Below are 16939 nucleotides of genomic sequence, written 5' to 3' on the forward strand. Positions count from 1 at the left end.
TGAAGTGCCAGGCCTGGAGTCAGGAAAGCTCATCTTTATGAATTCAAATCTGGACTCAGACATTTACTAGCTGTATGATCTTTGCCAAGTCATTTAACCCTATTTGCCTCAGTTTCCTCATCTCTAAAATGAGCTGGATAAGTAAATGGCCAACTACTCCAGGATCTTTGCCAAGAAAACCCTGAATGGAGTCATTAAGAGTCAGACATGACTGAAATGATTGAACAATAACAAGTGGCTAGAAAACTGGTCTGAACTTCATATAGGCCTGGCTTCAACTCTCCTCTTTGAAACATACTGAGTGTGTAACCTTTGGCAAGTCAATTAACCCCTCAGTGGCATAGATATCTCCTTAAATCTAGGAGCAGTAGAACCATTAGAAATCTACACTGTAGTTTTCTTACTTAAGAGCTCCCTCTTTCACAAGCCTAAGGAAAAACAAATCCTCATTTTGTAAATAATGAAAAGAATATTAAGAGACCAATGTGATAAAATTTAAAAAATTATTCCTTCTATTTTTGAAGAAAGAAATTATAAAGAATTCAAACTAATAATTTATTAGCTACTCTGCTTTTGGGGAAGAAAAGACAAACTCTAGCAAATATCTTGATATTTGAAATGCCAAATAGAAATGTAAACTTTTCTTGTGTTCTATTTCTGTTTCCTCCATCTGACCAAGTGGGCTATAGTATACATCTATTATAATTATTTTTGATTCTTTCCTTTATTATTCATTTTCAATAATTGATACTACTAACATTTCGTTTCTATCATTTACCTAGATTTCTTCACATGAATATATCATCCTGATATACTCTTAAGTAATGACTTAGTAAGAACTGAATATACTAATGAAAAACACCTAAATCTAAGGTTTTTGGGAAAGCTGGCAATGTTGCTAATGATATTAGCCCCAAATATCAATTAAAAATTCTTTTTCATTTTAATACTCCATATTGGCTTATAAAGTGCTCCTGACTGAACATTCCTTGAATGATGATATTTTAAATGAATTCATTTGCAGCCGGATTATCAAACATTTAATCCCCAGGTACTTTTTCATGATGTTTAAAGTTCTTTGAACATTCATATCATATCCTTTCAGTTGAAAACTTTTGCATTTCTTCACCAGTCAATGTGCATATTTATCAATATTTCTCTAACATTTACAGTTACATTATCACAGATTAGAGATACAACATAGTGTTTAGTACATGTGGAATTGAACTGACTTGTATTTCTCTTTTTACAGAGAGCAGTTATAGAAAGTGGTCTCATAACTGAAACATACGTATGATGTTTCGGTTTAATAGTCTTTTTCTTTCATGTAGTCCTTGATTCTCAAGTATGTATTTAATAAATATTATGTAAGGGGGGGTGACATTTAATATTAAGGGAGATGGAATTAACTTTAGGACTTTCTATTTTGATAGTTTCAACTATTTAGTCAGTTGACTATTTTTTGCCATTTGAATCCCATTCAAAGATTCAGTATGATACTCAAATATTTCACGGCTTTCTCTTTTGAAAAATCAGGTAATAATTTATCTTTTTAGTCTTCACTGGATATTTTGTACATTTTTGTAATTTTAACATTGTTTTTATTTTCTTGGCAGATGGCTTATTTGTCTTATTATTTTCCTGTATTGGCAAGATTGTGCTGTTTTCTACAAACTTCTTAATAAAAAGAATGTTAAAAAACAAATTATGGATTTATATGAGGCTCCAGAATAGACTTCACAATATGCATTTAAAACAATTGCATAATTACAGATTTATCCAAGATACTGGTATGACTCGTTCTTTTTGGATAAATGGTGCACATCTTACATATTTTTTAAATTACATATTTACCAGTAAGGTCAGCATGGCCACCAGTAAAAAATATTTTTTCATAATTAAACAGAAAAATTACAAATTAATAGCAATTTCCCTTAAAATATTCTTCATGTAACTTACATTCAGAAACTTTGCCCATGAATTAAAAAGATTTTGAAGTTGTAAGAAAAAATTATCTTAATAAATTACAAAAGCTGGCAGACTTTAAGTCAAGTCAATAAGCATTTATTAAGTGCCTACTATATGTCAGAAACTCTAACAAGAGACACTTGACTCTCATTGGTCCCTTCCATAAAAGTTGCCTCAAAGCTTCCTTGCTTTTTTATGTTGACTAGAGTCCAACTTTCTTTGCCTCCTCTTCTGCACCTATAAAAGATGTCCAGGATCCCAATCTCTCCAAGTGCTATGAAGTTGGAGATTCCATTTTTACCTTTCACCTTTGGAATCTTAAGAGTATTCACCTATTCCAAATAATCTGATAGCAGAGGAACTTTCCTACTGATTGAGTTATATAAAGGATTCAAAAAGAGCTTTCCCACAGAAAATGTTATAAATTGTGTTTCAGTCCTATATAACAGTATCAGTACATTAGTTCAGCCACTTTATGTTTCAATGAACTTTTTGTGGGTCATCCTGGGATTCTAAGCAACATTTATAATAGTCTTTCTCTGGGAAAATATGCTCTGAATTCCAAACCAATGACTTACTAATGAACTTCTGAAACACAATCTAGTTCTAAACTGGGGACTCCCTATATTTGTAAACCTTTGGATTAGTACTTTAAAAGCCCACCACTAGCAGTAAACCTATTTTTGTTCATCAATGCTATGCAAGACATGCAGACAAGTTAAAAACATGCACAAAACATTCTAGCGGTGTACAACTATTTCCATCAACTATAATATTTAAGACATTCCCATTTGTACTGACCATTTCTTTCCCTACCCATCATCTATTATCTTTTCTAAGAATATTAGGTCTTTTTTGTCCACATCCAAGACTGCTGTGTTTTCACAGAACAGATAATTGAAATAAAAATAATTGAACCAAAAATAATTGAAAAAGAGTAGGTTTTCTATTCATTCATCTGACCAATGTTTTTTAGTCTTCAAGAATTTCCTTGGGTGCTTAGAGGTAATATGAATGACATTATGAAGGGTTGATAATACACATAATTTTATGGAAAAAATCTAAGATCAAAAAAGTTTTTGGTCAAAATGATCATGTCTGGGAAAATTTAACAGTTTTTTAACTAATAATATTTGTTCAACAACTTAGAATCTTTTCTCAATATCCTTTCTCTTACGTAATTCTTTATTTGAGAAATCCCAAGAGATGCCTTACTTATAGTTCATGAACTTGGGGAGAAGAATAAGCAGATTAAATTGATGCATCTGAAATTGAAGTGTGAGTATCCAAAAAATATATTATATCCTGAAGTTATTTTTTAAAAACAGGTGAAGGAAACAGAGACTTACAAAATTAAATTTAGTTGAGTTATTTTTTCTTTCAGATGACTGATGGTAAAAATTGACTTTAGTCTAATTTTTAAAAAAAGATGTTTACAGAACAATATAAAGAACGCTAAAAATAGTTACTAGACTCTAAATTAGAGTTATAAGTTATAGAGATTTTTGTCCATGAATTATTTCTCATTAAACAGTTAAACAAGAACAGAAATTCATTGATTGAAGAAACACGATAATCACATTTATATCTTTCAAAATGCCTTGCATTTAATAGTTACTCCAAAAATGTTAATTAAATTAATAAATGAAAAAAATAGATGAAAAGTAATGACTAAAGAATACTAAATAACACAATAAAGCCATATTCATTCAAAATTTTTGTTAAGCACTTGCAAGCTACAAGTTACTCTTCTAAGCACTACAGGACACACAAAGAATAAAATAGTCCCTGGATTCAAAGATCTTACAGTGTATTAAGAAACTAGGAATGTACACAGATAAGTATTATGTATATTAGAGTTTAGGTGTATGTAAAAATACAAAGTTCTTTGAGAATAAGTAAGCTAAAATTATTTCCAAAGGATTGGAGAAAATTTGAGAATGTGAGATTTTGGCTGGGATTATATGATGAGAATATTAAAATGTCAGGTGAAGATTGCTAACTGCATGTCCTATTCACCAAAGACACAAGTGCCTCATGGCTCACCTCTAATATGGTCTGATCTGAAATATGGTAGAGTAAGGGAATGAATGATATTTCTCAGATGACTCTACTTATGGCATCTATTTCCAAATTCAAAAACAATTTCCATTTTTAAAGCTCCTTGTTCCTGTTAATGACATCATAATTCAGACAGTCATTCATGCTTGAAGCACAAACACTAACTTTTAGAATTTCAGAGTTGGAGGGGATCTTAGTGACTATCTTGTTCAATCCATACTTGAAAAAGAATCCCCTCTATAATATACCTGAAAAGTGGTATTAGAGCCTCTGTTGGAATGTGGGGAATTCCCATGACTCCCTGATATAGATTAGATAGATTAGATAGGTCTAATTGTTACAAATTTTTTTCTATGTAAAGTTTGAATTTGTGTCTTCACAAGTATCATCTTCCATTCTTTTTTTTTTTTTTTAATTTTTTTTAAACCCTTGTACTTCAGTGTATTGTCTCATAGGTAGAAGATTGGTAAGGGTGGGCAATGGGGGTCAAGTGACTTGCCCAGGGTCACACAGCTGGGAAGTGGCTGAGGCCGGGTTTGAACCTAGGACCTCCTGTCTCTAGGCCTGGCTCTCACTCCACTGAGCTACCCAGCTGCCCCCTCATCTTCCATTCTTAGCTCTGTTCTCTAGAGCCCGACACGCAAAATTTTCCATGTAACAATCTTTTCATACACTTGATAAATACCGTATCTCCATTAAATCTTTTCTTCTTTAGGCTAAATACCCCAAGTTCACTCAACAGATTCTCATGGGAGATGAATTTGAGTCACTTCTCTATCCTGGTTGATATCCTTTGAATACGCTATAATTTATCAAAGTCTTTCCTCAAATGGGCTCAGAAAACCATTGTGAACTCTTCATTTCCCCCCAGATGTACTCTTTGGATTCTACTCCACTACCATCATCCCATCCTACCCTCTCCTGTCACCCTTTCCAAAAGAAGCACATCATCAGGAAACTCATCATCATGAAGATTGCTTCAACTTTGGTTTTCATACCATATCAGAATACTCAGTAGCCTGTGTCCCTCTGATTGGAGATCTAGAGGGTAGAAGAAAAGACTCCTAAAAGCCTCCCTATAAAGAGAGCTCAGAAGCACATTGAGCTTATTTCATTTCCTATCAGATTCACTCTTTAGATTCCATTTTGCTATCTTCTCCATCCCCTTCCTACCATACCCTTTTAATTCCCTTTTGTATGTTGTCTTTTCCCATTAGAGCATAAGCTCATTAAGGGTAGTAAATATCTTTCCTTTTCTTATTTGTATCCCTAATGCTTTGCTCACTACCAAGTACCTAAAAGATGCTCAATAAATGTTTATTGCATTATTTTATTGTATGTGTATCCTTGATCTAAAAAAGATAGTCAATATGTATTTTTACTGGTACCATTTGCAGGGGACTAGTACTCCTTTATTTCTGGCCTCTCTTGGGGCAGCCCAAAATCTCATTAGATTTCCTGACTACCAAATCATATTGATGATTCATATCAAGTTTTCATCCCGCTAAAATCACCTGATTTTCCCTTTAGATAAACTACTAATTAGCCTTACCTCTTCTGCTTGGTATTTCTGAATGTTATTTTTTACACTGAATTATAAGATTTTACATTTACTCTTATTTTACATCATATTATTCAATGAATCCCTAATAGATTCAATCAGTAGTCATGTTATGCTGATTCAATCACCATATCTCTTGTACTGATTCTACATCCATTCTCCCTGATTCAGTCATTTGGAGGCCATTTGAATACTATAAGAATCCTATCTGGTCTTCCCATTGACTACTTCACTCTCTATACAACTCTTACACATTATTTTTTCCCAAAGAAATGTTCTAATCTTTTTTCTTTCCTTTTTCAAAAACCTTCAGTGACTTCTTGTTGCCTAAAAAACAAAGTTCTTAGCCTCAGTTCCAGATCCTTCACACCTGTTTCCAATCTACTTTGCCAGCTTTGTCTCCCATTAGTTACCTTTACAAACTCTTCTATTCCCTACCCAAACTAGACCATTCATTTTTCTCCCAGGTATTTCCTATGACTTTCATGACTTTAACTATGTTTTTACCTATACACATAGTTCCTATTTCCTACTTGTCCTTCAAGAACCAGTACAAATGCTACCTCCTTGCTCTGGTTCTCTTAACTAGAAGTTATCTCTTGAGCTCTTAACATTATATATACTCCTCTCATAAACATTATATTGAATTTTAAAAGTTAAGTTCCCTGAAAGTCTTGCCTCTTCCATTACTTTATCTTCAGTGGGCTCTAGCATGGTGCCTTTCACAAAACACGGGCAGAATATATTTTCATTGTTCTTTTTAAAACTTTGAATTATTTTGAATTCAAGAACTTCTAGTGAAAATTCTTGCTTTTTATCCCACATACTTTGGTTTCTGCCATATTTTTATTGTGTAACTAGGAGTGCACAAAGTGTGAGGTGGGCCCATATAGTGTGTTTTAGCCCTAAAAGTGTGAAAAGCAAAGGCAGATTAATTTCCTTTCATTGAAAACAAGCACCTCCTTCTACACACTCTCAAGGGAACTAATCCTGAGAGATGCTCCTCTGCTTCATCTTGCATCTTCCCAAAAGACTTGGCTTTTACTCTTTATTTCCTGACTTGTTGTCTGCTAGACTCAAGTGTTATCTTCAAATCTGAGTTTTGTTCTTAATAATGTTGGCAGATCAACAATATTTTTTAAAAAAACATACAAGAGAGTTTAAATTTTTAACTTTCTGAATCCAGCCATTGAGTATACATATCTTCCCATGTTTTCCAAACTGGACAATGAAATGACCACCTGTAAACTCCTAACAATGTTTTCATGCCTTTTTAAAAGTAATTTTGGCTTTATCTCTCCATAATCCTGGCAACAATACTTGTGCGAAGATTGAGGGCATGGGAAGCCAAAGGCAGCAAACTGACAATAAAGTTTGTGCTCAGACTACTAATAAGGATGTGAATAGTCTGATTCTCTAATTCCACATAATTATTTAATCTCAAGGGGATGAAATCAATCCAAATGCATGTTTTAAGAAATCTAAACTAGGGTAGTTAAATATAGTCTTAAGTTCAGAAAGATTTCACACAGCATACATAACACTCTTAAAATATTTTATAGAACATCAAAAATGAAACATGCCAATCACCATTTCAAAAAGCACAGTCCAATTTGATATCATATGGGTGGGTCATTTTTATGCCTCCTAAATGAAAATGAATACATTAAAATAGAACAAATTCTATCCAAAGTAATATATGAATATTAACTATATCTACTTACAACAGATAATTCTTGGCATTAAAAAGTGCTTAAAACAGTAAGACTACCAAAAACATAAGAAATAACTATTTCCTAAAAATAGATCTTACTTTAAAGATAAATGGAAATTACTTTAAAAATCAAAGATGGGCCAAGAAAGAGAATTTAGTTTTAATTATATTCCTGGTAATATGTCAGTGTTCTATTGGATGATCTGCGCCTTGGTTCCATGATTTGTAAATAACTCTTAAGGCTAATGCTCAGACAACACATTTTTTTTAAACTCTTAACTTCTGTGTATTGGCTCCTAGGTGGAAGAGTGGTAAGGGTAGGCAATGGGGGTCAAGTGACTTGCCCAGGGTCACACAGCTGGGAAGTGTCTGAGGCCAGATTTGAACCTAGGACCTCCCGTCTCTAGGCCTGACTCTCAATTCACTGAACTACCCAGCTGCCCCCTCAGACAACACATTTTTGACAAGCTAAGTTGTCCTTGCATTTTGCAACTTTCTATACATTATATGGGTCCGGTGCCAAACAATACAGTGTGAGAGCCATTATATGGCTCACGATACTCCTCAGTATAATCTGAACCAGATTAAAATTTAATTAAAAATATTTTATAAAATAAAAAATTAAATAAAGCACAGTTAGCATTATAGTTTAAAACTGATATGCAAACTGTAAAGATAATTTTGGACAGAATAATGGTTCCTATTTCTATTTGAGTTTGTTATGCCTGGGTTATAAGGGAAACTGAGTTCATAGTGATGGAAGTAATCAGTCATTATTCCAGTGCTTCATCGTGCCATGGAATTGACCCTGAGTTCTCAGCTATACCAGAAGAGTGCAAAAGCACGTAATTGATAATACTAAGAGAGAAAGATTTTATTATTTTTTATTTAAAAAATTGTTTTTAAACCCTTAACTTCTGTGTATTGGCTCCTAGGTGGAAGAGTGGTAAGGGTGGGCAATGGGTGTTAAGTGACTTGCCCAGGGTCATACAGCTGGGAAGTGTCTGAGGCCAGATTTGAACCTTGGACCTCCTGTCTCTAGGCCTGACTCTCAATCCACTGAGCTACCCAGCTGCCCAGATAGAAAGACTTTAAATATTTGGCTAGTAATGATTTAATTTTAATCAACCTGACTCTATTTGAATGTAGAATAAATGTCACTGTGAGGAAACTGCTGACCAAATGATGAGATTTTTGATCATGACAATTTTTTAGGGAATCCTACAATACAGACATAGGTAAACTCTTAAAGGGTTTTTGTCTATCTCTTTGTCTCTAGTGAGGGTTAATTTTAAGCCCATCAAAGACCAATGTCTTTCTTTCCTGCTAAAAAATTTAAGAATTCATTAATTGCATGTCATTGTTTAAGAATTATGCTACTTAAACTAAAGCCTTTCAGGTGGACTATTATTAAATACACACACAAACACACATTTATGTATATACACACACACCTGTGTGTATTTCCCATGCTTTCCAAATTAGAAAATAAAATGATCAAAAACATTCTCATGCCCTTTTAACAGCAATTTTAACTTTATCTCTCCATAATTCTAGCAACATATACATGCATATGTCAGTATTTGTGGGTATGTGAGCATTAGTGTATGATAGATCTCAAATAATTTTGCCAAACTTTGTATATCTTGGTAAAATTACTTCTTTTGATCCTGAACACACTTTCATTCCCCTCCTACCCATCCTTCTTTTTCTCCCCCATATATACACACACACACATAAGTTTATTTATTGTTATACATATATATTTAGTATATGTGATGTGACTACATACACCTGTATGTATTATATTTGTATATAAATACATACCATTTTCTGTATGATCACACAGATAAGCACACACATATATAGAACTGAAATAATGTTTGTCAGTAGATCTAAGAGATATGTGTTGTTATAAGGACTTCAATATGAATCAGATAAAGAAAGATGAGATAAGCAAGTGGTATTAACTGTGTTCCTTGGTGGTTTACAGTGAAACAATTTTGAGAATCATAATAAAAATACATTTTTTTGAAAAGTGATTATTTGAAGGTGCTTCCTAGATTATAAACCTGGGTGAACAAAAGGGTAGTTATTTCCTTGACAGAAATAAAGAAATGAGGAGGAAGGGTGCTTTAAAGGGAAAGATAAGGAATTTGAGACCCTGTGAGGAAACTGGATCTGATTGGGATTATGACAGAAATGGAAACAGAAGACAGAAGATAATGAGATGTGTTAAGTTAGCAATATCTGCCAGCTCCCTGCCATACAGGCTAGTTTTATCCCCTAAAAGGCAAATGAGTTATCTCTCAAACCTAGTTGGTCCAGAGTGCTAAGGCTTGGGCTTTGGGAGTTATCTGGGTAACTTCCTCAAAGTAATCCATTTGAGTTTGAGGCATGGGCAAAAGGTCCAACTAGATACTGCTCCACTACAAGAAGGTATATGTTTATACTTAGGAGGTATTGTCTTAAATAGGTTGGGAAAGGATAAACATTGAGTTTGGAGCCTAGAATACGGGTTTTCCTCATTACCTGAATATACTATATATACTGTTGAAGCTACTCTTTATATGAGGGTAAGGAGGGGGTGGGAAGCCATGGCTACAGAAGCAACAGAGTTAGTGCATAAATATTTCTTTTAAAAATCAAAAACAAATAACCCATAGATGAACTAAAAGTGGGAAGAAGTAAAGCATGTTTGTTACGAAAATATACAAATGTATCACAACAAAAACCTTTAAAGACTCATATGAAGTTATGCAAAGTAAAATGAACAGAACCATGAGAATGTTGTATACAGTATCAGCAATATGTATGATGGATCAATTGTGAATGACTTAACTATTATCAGCAATGCAAGGATTCAAGACAACTCCAAGAGATTTATGACAAGAATAGTTATCCACTGGTATAGAAGGAACTGACAAAGTCTAAACACAGATTGAAGCATGCCATTCTTCATTTTATTTGCTCCATGAATTTTTTTCTAGTATAAGCAAAATATGACTTCTTTTGCAATGTGATGAATATGGCAATATATATTGTATTATAAAACACATATATAATGTGTTATGTTATATATTTTATTATTTCCTGCTATCTTGGGAAAGTATGAGGAGTGGGAAGGAGGGAGAGAATATAGTTCGAAAATGTCAAAAAATGATTTTTGAAAATTACACTAATGTAATCTGGAAAAAATTAAAACATAAGGAAAATATACAAACATGAGGAAATCCATTACCTGGAGTGTGAAAGAAGGGTAGAAATATTTGGTATTGAAAAGTGGGGAAGAAAGGGAAATGATATTTTCATGGAGTGATATCATAGACCACATGGATAGAGAGAATCTCTAATTGCATTGTTTGTAGTGTCATCTTCCACCTGTATGTTGTATTCACCTTTGTGTTTTGGAAAGGCTATAACTCTTTAATATTCACCTTTACTGTCATCTCCTACAATAATCCTGATTCTACAACTTGTATCAAAAAATGAGTTTGCATTTATTTTATGTAAAATATATGTATACATCTACATGCCTTCTTTCCTTCCTTCCTTTTTTCCTTTCTTCCTTCTTTCCTTCCCTACATCTCTCTCTGTAAACATGTTGTATTCACTTAGCTCTTTGTAGGCAGGGATTGTCTTGTTTCTGACTTCTTATCTCCAGTGCCTACCATATGCATCAAACATTTTATTGCTGCTCAGTTTCAGTTGTTTCTTACTCTTTGTGATCTTATGTTGGAGTTTTCTTGGCAAGGATGCTGGAGTGGTTTGCCTTTTTCTTCTCCCAGCTTATTTTACAGATGAGGAACTAAGACAAATAGGGTTGAGTGACTTGCCTAGGGTTAAATAGCTAGTAAGAGCCTGAGGCTAGATTTGAACTTATGAAGATTAGTGTTCCTGATTCCAAGCCTAGTATTCCATCCACTGTGCCACCTAATTACCTGGAACATAGGGATGACTTAATAAGTGCTTGTTGTATTGAAATAAATGGAAAAAACAAATAAATAGGGAGTTTGGGAAATATCCCTCCAATTTGGCATGGAGGCATGAGAGAGTAGAAAGAAAGAATTTCAAATATTTGTACATCTTTTGAAGTGTACCCTGTACCAAAAAAAGAGAAACTAAATGATTCCTGTCTTTAATGGTAATCTTATCATCTAAAATATTAAAAAGTCACAAGGGTAACTTCTGTTCTGGATCTTATTTTGACTATTGTAGCTTAGCTGGTTATTGAAGTAGAAACTGTTAGGAATTTTGGGGGGAATCATCTTACCATTTTAGACCTTTTGATAGATGTGAAACCCTAGTGACAAGGCATGAAAGACATTTTGTAATTGTACAGAATGTATTTCAAAAGGTTTGGAGATACATTGGGTATAGGCTACCACCATCTTATATTCTATAAAGGAAGTCATTTTGGGGACAATATAAAGCTCGTAAGAAAAAAATTCATGAGATGCAAAGAGTTTCAATCCTAATGAGACTGAAATAAAGGAAGAGCATATGAATTCAAAGAAAACAATGCAAACTTTTAAAGATAAAACAGAACAAAAACATACATAAAGTTTAGAAACAAGGGGAGGTAACTCAAGAGGAAAAAAAACCCTTCAAGAGGTAAAGATTGTTAGATCAGGATAATGGTAAAAAGAGTTTGTCTAATTCAGTACACCATTTGTCAAAACAAATCCTATTTTCTGAGCAATATAGAGATATATAAGCAAGAGAACAGCATACTTAGCTTGATTCACAATTAGTTAATTGACTGAACTGGAAAATAGTCATTTGTCATTTAATCTAGGATGCATGTGAGATCCAAAAAAAACCATTGACTCTTGATAAGGGTGAAACTCTTTGGTAGTCCAGCTGAAAAGCCCAGAGATCTGACTTTGGTTTTATCAGATCTGATGCAGGAAATCTGACTTTGACCTAACATTTTTATTAACGTCTTCCATGAAGGCATACATAGTGTGCATCAAAAAATTATAGATGGCACAAAATTAGAAGAGATAATTAACCTGTTGGAGTCAGAATCCAAAAATATCCTTGTCTTCTATTTGGAGGCTGTCATGTGGAAGAGGGATTAGGCTTGTTTAGAAGTTAGAATTAGGACCAATGTTTCAAAGACGAAGATTGCAGTTCAATAAAAGTAAGAAATTGCTTCCTGACAATTATAGCTACCCCAAAATGGAATAGGCTATCCTGGGAGGTAGTATGTTGTTAATCAATTCAAGTCTTTAAGATAAAAGCTTTTTGATAATTTGTTAGTAATGTTGAGGTCATTTTATAGGGGTCGGCTTAGGTAACCTCTACAATTCTTTCTGAGATTCTGTGAAGATCCTGCCTTTGTGATAATTATCAGAGAATAAGATTCAGATGCCATTTGTGAAGTTCCTCTGTAGCCCATAAGACTTGGGTTGTAGCCTAGGAATTTTACCATTAGCTTTTTATGGTCTCATTGTCCTAACCTTAAATATCAAGAGATCAGAATGGATGATCTCTAGAGCTGATATAACCATATCACTTGAAAATAGTCTTTCTTTTTTCACTTTGTCACATTCTACCTTTATCCTATATAATCCTCCACCTCCATCCCACCAATTTGACCCTTGGTAGCATCACTTAGTTCCCTACAATTCTAACAGACTTATACCTAGAATGTCTGACTAGTGGTCTGATAAATTCCTTACCATTCTGGTCTTAGACTGCTCACCTCAGGCTTTTACACATATATCTTTATAAGGATACAAATCAGCTTTAGCCCACAGATGTTAGCTGATGATTGACATTTCCCACTTTGAGAATAAATCACAGACTTGTACAGTGTGGCTATCATTTAGAGAATCAGAGATTTTCTTTAAGCAGGGACCATGACCTTGCAACATATTTTCTCAGTTGGTGCTACCATCCAGCCACAAGCAAAGCAGAGACAACTGTTCTCCAGTGAGTGAAGGGCTTTTCAAGGAATTGCTAAAAATCTTAGGTGCATAGAATGTCTTTGGCCCAAAGCCTCATTTTGATGGATTTGTTTTTCATAAGCACTACTTTAGAATTAACTGAAATGGAAAAATAAAAGGAAATATACTTACTTAAAGATTTTCTGTGTTCAGGTTTTTGTTCCTTTACTTCTCTGCCAAAATGATCTAGCAATTCAGCACTAGAAGACCTCTGGATTTTGAATAGCTCCAAATTTCTGGATGTACAACTTTGATCCTTTGGCTAGAATCAAAACAAAACAAAACCACTTAGGTTTGTTATAGACAGAATTTGTCTGTTTCAGCACAGCATTTGTTAAAGCTTCTTATCCTATTTTGTGGACAATATGGAAAAATAGGCTAAGTATGCCTGATGGAGGAAAAAAAACAGAATTAATTTAATGTTCTGTTGTATGGTATTTCATTTTAATTTTGAAAAGATAATTTCAAATGGAAAAATAGGTGGAGACAGAGCCCACATACAAACCCCATGCCTGAATTTATTTTTCAGATGTTTTTGTGTTTATTATACCATATCAAGAGTTATGAAGATCTAATTCATTATAAAGTTTTATCTTTTCCCTCCAACCCAAATTGGATAAGATTGAAAGCAAATAAATTTCAGTAAAATGTTACAAGAAGTATTTAATTCCACCTTCCCACAATTTCCCAATAAATACATTTTTATTATTATTTTTCTACACTCTTAGAAGGTTTTGTAGAAATGAGTATCTTGTCAAATATTTTTGCTTCAGTAAAAAATCGATTTATTTTGAAGGAATCACCCTACTAAACTGAAAGCTATATCTGGTCGGGTAATTAAAAATAGGTTTCTTGAAATATGACATACTTACTTTCAAAAAAAATCAGGCTCAATAAGAAAATAATAGTAATCAATTACAAAGGAATATTATTTGCTAGTGCAATTCTTGTAAATTGGTGCCATGAAAATGCATAAAGAGCTTAAATATATTAATATTTCTTTTTGAGGATATATATTATAGGCTACATAAACTGAAAATGTAAAAATTCATTAGTTATTAAGCGCTTGTGTGCTTTTTACAACCACCAGTAAACCAATGTCCTTGTTATTCTAGAGGAATGAATTGCACCATTCTTTTTAAAGGGAAGAATAAAATGACATTTAGTCCCACAGTACTTTCTGCTGGACCTATTCCCCTCCTCTGGAATAGATAAGTTCAAAATAAATTAATATCTGTCAATCTACAGCAACTATTTTAAATGTATGTGGTTTGTATCCCTAAGCAAGGAGATTTAAATGACTATATTTTAATTAATAAAGTAACAGCCAAAACAAATACACACCAATCTGTCAATTGCATTTTTGATTGCATGGAACCAATCCAATATGATGAAGTCGATATCTGACTGAAGAAGGAACTCATTTCCTGATACTGTTGTGATCTAGGGGAAAAATTGACAGGTAAGCAAACCATATAAGACAGATCTTTTATACTTAAATGTGATTTTCTTTTTCTTTTCTTTTTCTTTTCTTTTCTTTTCTTTTTTTTTTTTGCAATGTACACACTTTTATATTCTGAAATGCTTTCTCATGTTCCAGTCATTATTTCTCTAGAAACAAGGAGGAGGAGATCATTTTGAACCACTTTCTACAAATTATTTGTTCATGTAATAACAACTATTAACTGACACCTCCCCCCTTCCTCTCTGAATAGCATCCTTCTGACACAAGCAGCCTCCATCCTAGGAAGTTCAGAAACAGTTAAGTCCCTAAAATCATGACTCCAAAATAAGCCAATGCACTTGAGTGGGGTAGATTCATTCTGAGGATTCTGACTCTTCTGTTTGTCTTTTTAAAAATCTAATAATATATTTCTGTTTGATTTCAGTTTATGTAAGATTCCAAAATATATTACTTATCACAGAGACTAATGAAAACTTTGCCAATAATGTGGTCAAATGAACACCATCTGATTATTTCTATTTCCCTTGTCATAGTGGGAAATAATAGGCAACTCATAAAGAATCAAATTACCAAGAAAGGACTTTAGTAGACTAAAATTCGTTTATATTTTGACCCTCACATAGGGGATATTTATCAAATGAACAGTTATTCCCCTGATAGTAAACTCTGTTGTGTTCTTGGATGTTTCCAGTGTGAAAATATGCATTCCTTTATCACGCTGAACTTCCCATTCCCACCCATCCCCACCCCTTGACTCATATTTGTGGTGAGAAGCATCAGCTTCATAGAAACAGACAAATATCCTTGCTTTCACACATAAAAGGCCACTCAGAACAGAATCTGATTAGAACGGATATGCAAACATTCCATTAGACCATCAGCCTGAAATGTGAAGCTATTTTCTTCATGATATCAGCTTTGGGCTTCCTCACTAAAGTGAACCTTTCTGCACACCATTTCTCCACTGGTGTGACACAACCACTGAGGACTGAAGGTTCTTGTTTTCTAACTTTTGAAAATATTCCAGGAAAAATCTGTCATCTTTTCATATTCTGGAAAGGGAGACACTAAAACGTGGTATTGATTTTCAGCATCATAAACCGTGTGCTAACATGTCAGTGTGCATCTATCTATCATCCAGATGATCATCACTGATCAAAATTAGTCATGCCACATAGCTCTACAATTCATGGGACAAATCTCAACCATAGTGATCTCCAGATATTTAAGAGAATTCCAAGTGTATTTGGAATTAATAAAAACACTCTTCTGCAATCACCTTCCTTTATGATGAGACAGTCTCCAGTAGGTTTTGATTGTTTATCAATGGAGTGCTCTTCAAAGCAGAAAAAAAGTATCCTCATACTATGTGCACTTGTAAGAAAGAGAGATTTGAGGAGTAGAAGGCATTTACTTTCCAAAATTAGAATTTAGATATATTTTTTGGAATCAACTCTCCTTTTCTTTATCTTTCTTCTCCACTCCCTCAAAGGAATGTGGCTTTGGGATGACCAGAAGCAACTGGACCCTTTATTTTATATATCTTCTGCAAGACTGTGAAACTGATGGCTGTCTGATGTTTTAAACTGTCACAGTAAGGTCCCTCACTTAAAGTCAGTTTCAAGTAGTCATTTAATAAAGCAGAGCTATACAGTATATCTAAAAATGAGGTAATTGCTTACTAGTGGTAGGCAGATAGCCAGTGAGTTTATAGAATACAGGGTTAACTATTTATATAGCATACTTTTAAATTTGATCCTTAAAAATGAACTTACACTATAATATTTGGGGGATATAAATGAGTTCTGTAACAGCACAATTTATTAATATACATATGGAGAAACAAATTAAACTAAATCTAATGTAAGATCCCATTTACTATATCTTGGCCACTATAAATAGGTAACTTAAAATTATTTATTTTAAAAGAATACCATTTGTATAATAGGAGTTGCAAACATAAATAGCCTTATTGGATTCTAAAGACTTGGGAAAGATGTAATAAAGTTTAGAATTCAGTTTGCCAATATTTAAAATCTTTATAAAATGCAAGTAATTCATCAGAGCATCAGTATTTCTGTTGCATGCTATACAAAGTATCTTTTACTGCTAACACAACCAAAAGCAAATTGCATTTGTAAGTTGCTTTGTCTGAATATCTCACTTTAATAATCATACATAATCAGTGATTTATGAATAACAGTTTTAAAAGATAG

General features: G+C 33.4%; 1 protein-coding gene across 1 annotated transcript in view; it reads right to left on the minus strand.

Moving 5' to 3' along the window:
* The window catches only part of ARHGAP15 (Rho GTPase activating protein 15), an 817445-nt gene that overhangs the window by 403234 nt on the left and 397272 nt on the right, over nucleotides 1–16939 (minus strand). Inside the window, exons 6-7 of the mRNA XM_044669898.1 lie at nucleotides 14603–14701; nucleotides 13391–13520 (exon numbers count right to left, since the gene is read on the minus strand). Coding sequence (XP_044525833.1) covers nucleotides 13391–13520; nucleotides 14603–14701 — 229 coding nt within the window. The remainder of the gene's footprint in view (nucleotides 1–13390; nucleotides 13521–14602; nucleotides 14702–16939) is intronic.

This window comes from Gracilinanus agilis, chromosome 3 (assembly GCF_016433145.1).
Source record: "Gracilinanus agilis isolate LMUSP501 chromosome 3, AgileGrace, whole genome shotgun sequence".
In the NCBI taxonomy this organism is placed as follows: domain Eukaryota; kingdom Metazoa; phylum Chordata; class Mammalia; order Didelphimorphia; family Didelphidae; genus Gracilinanus; species Gracilinanus agilis.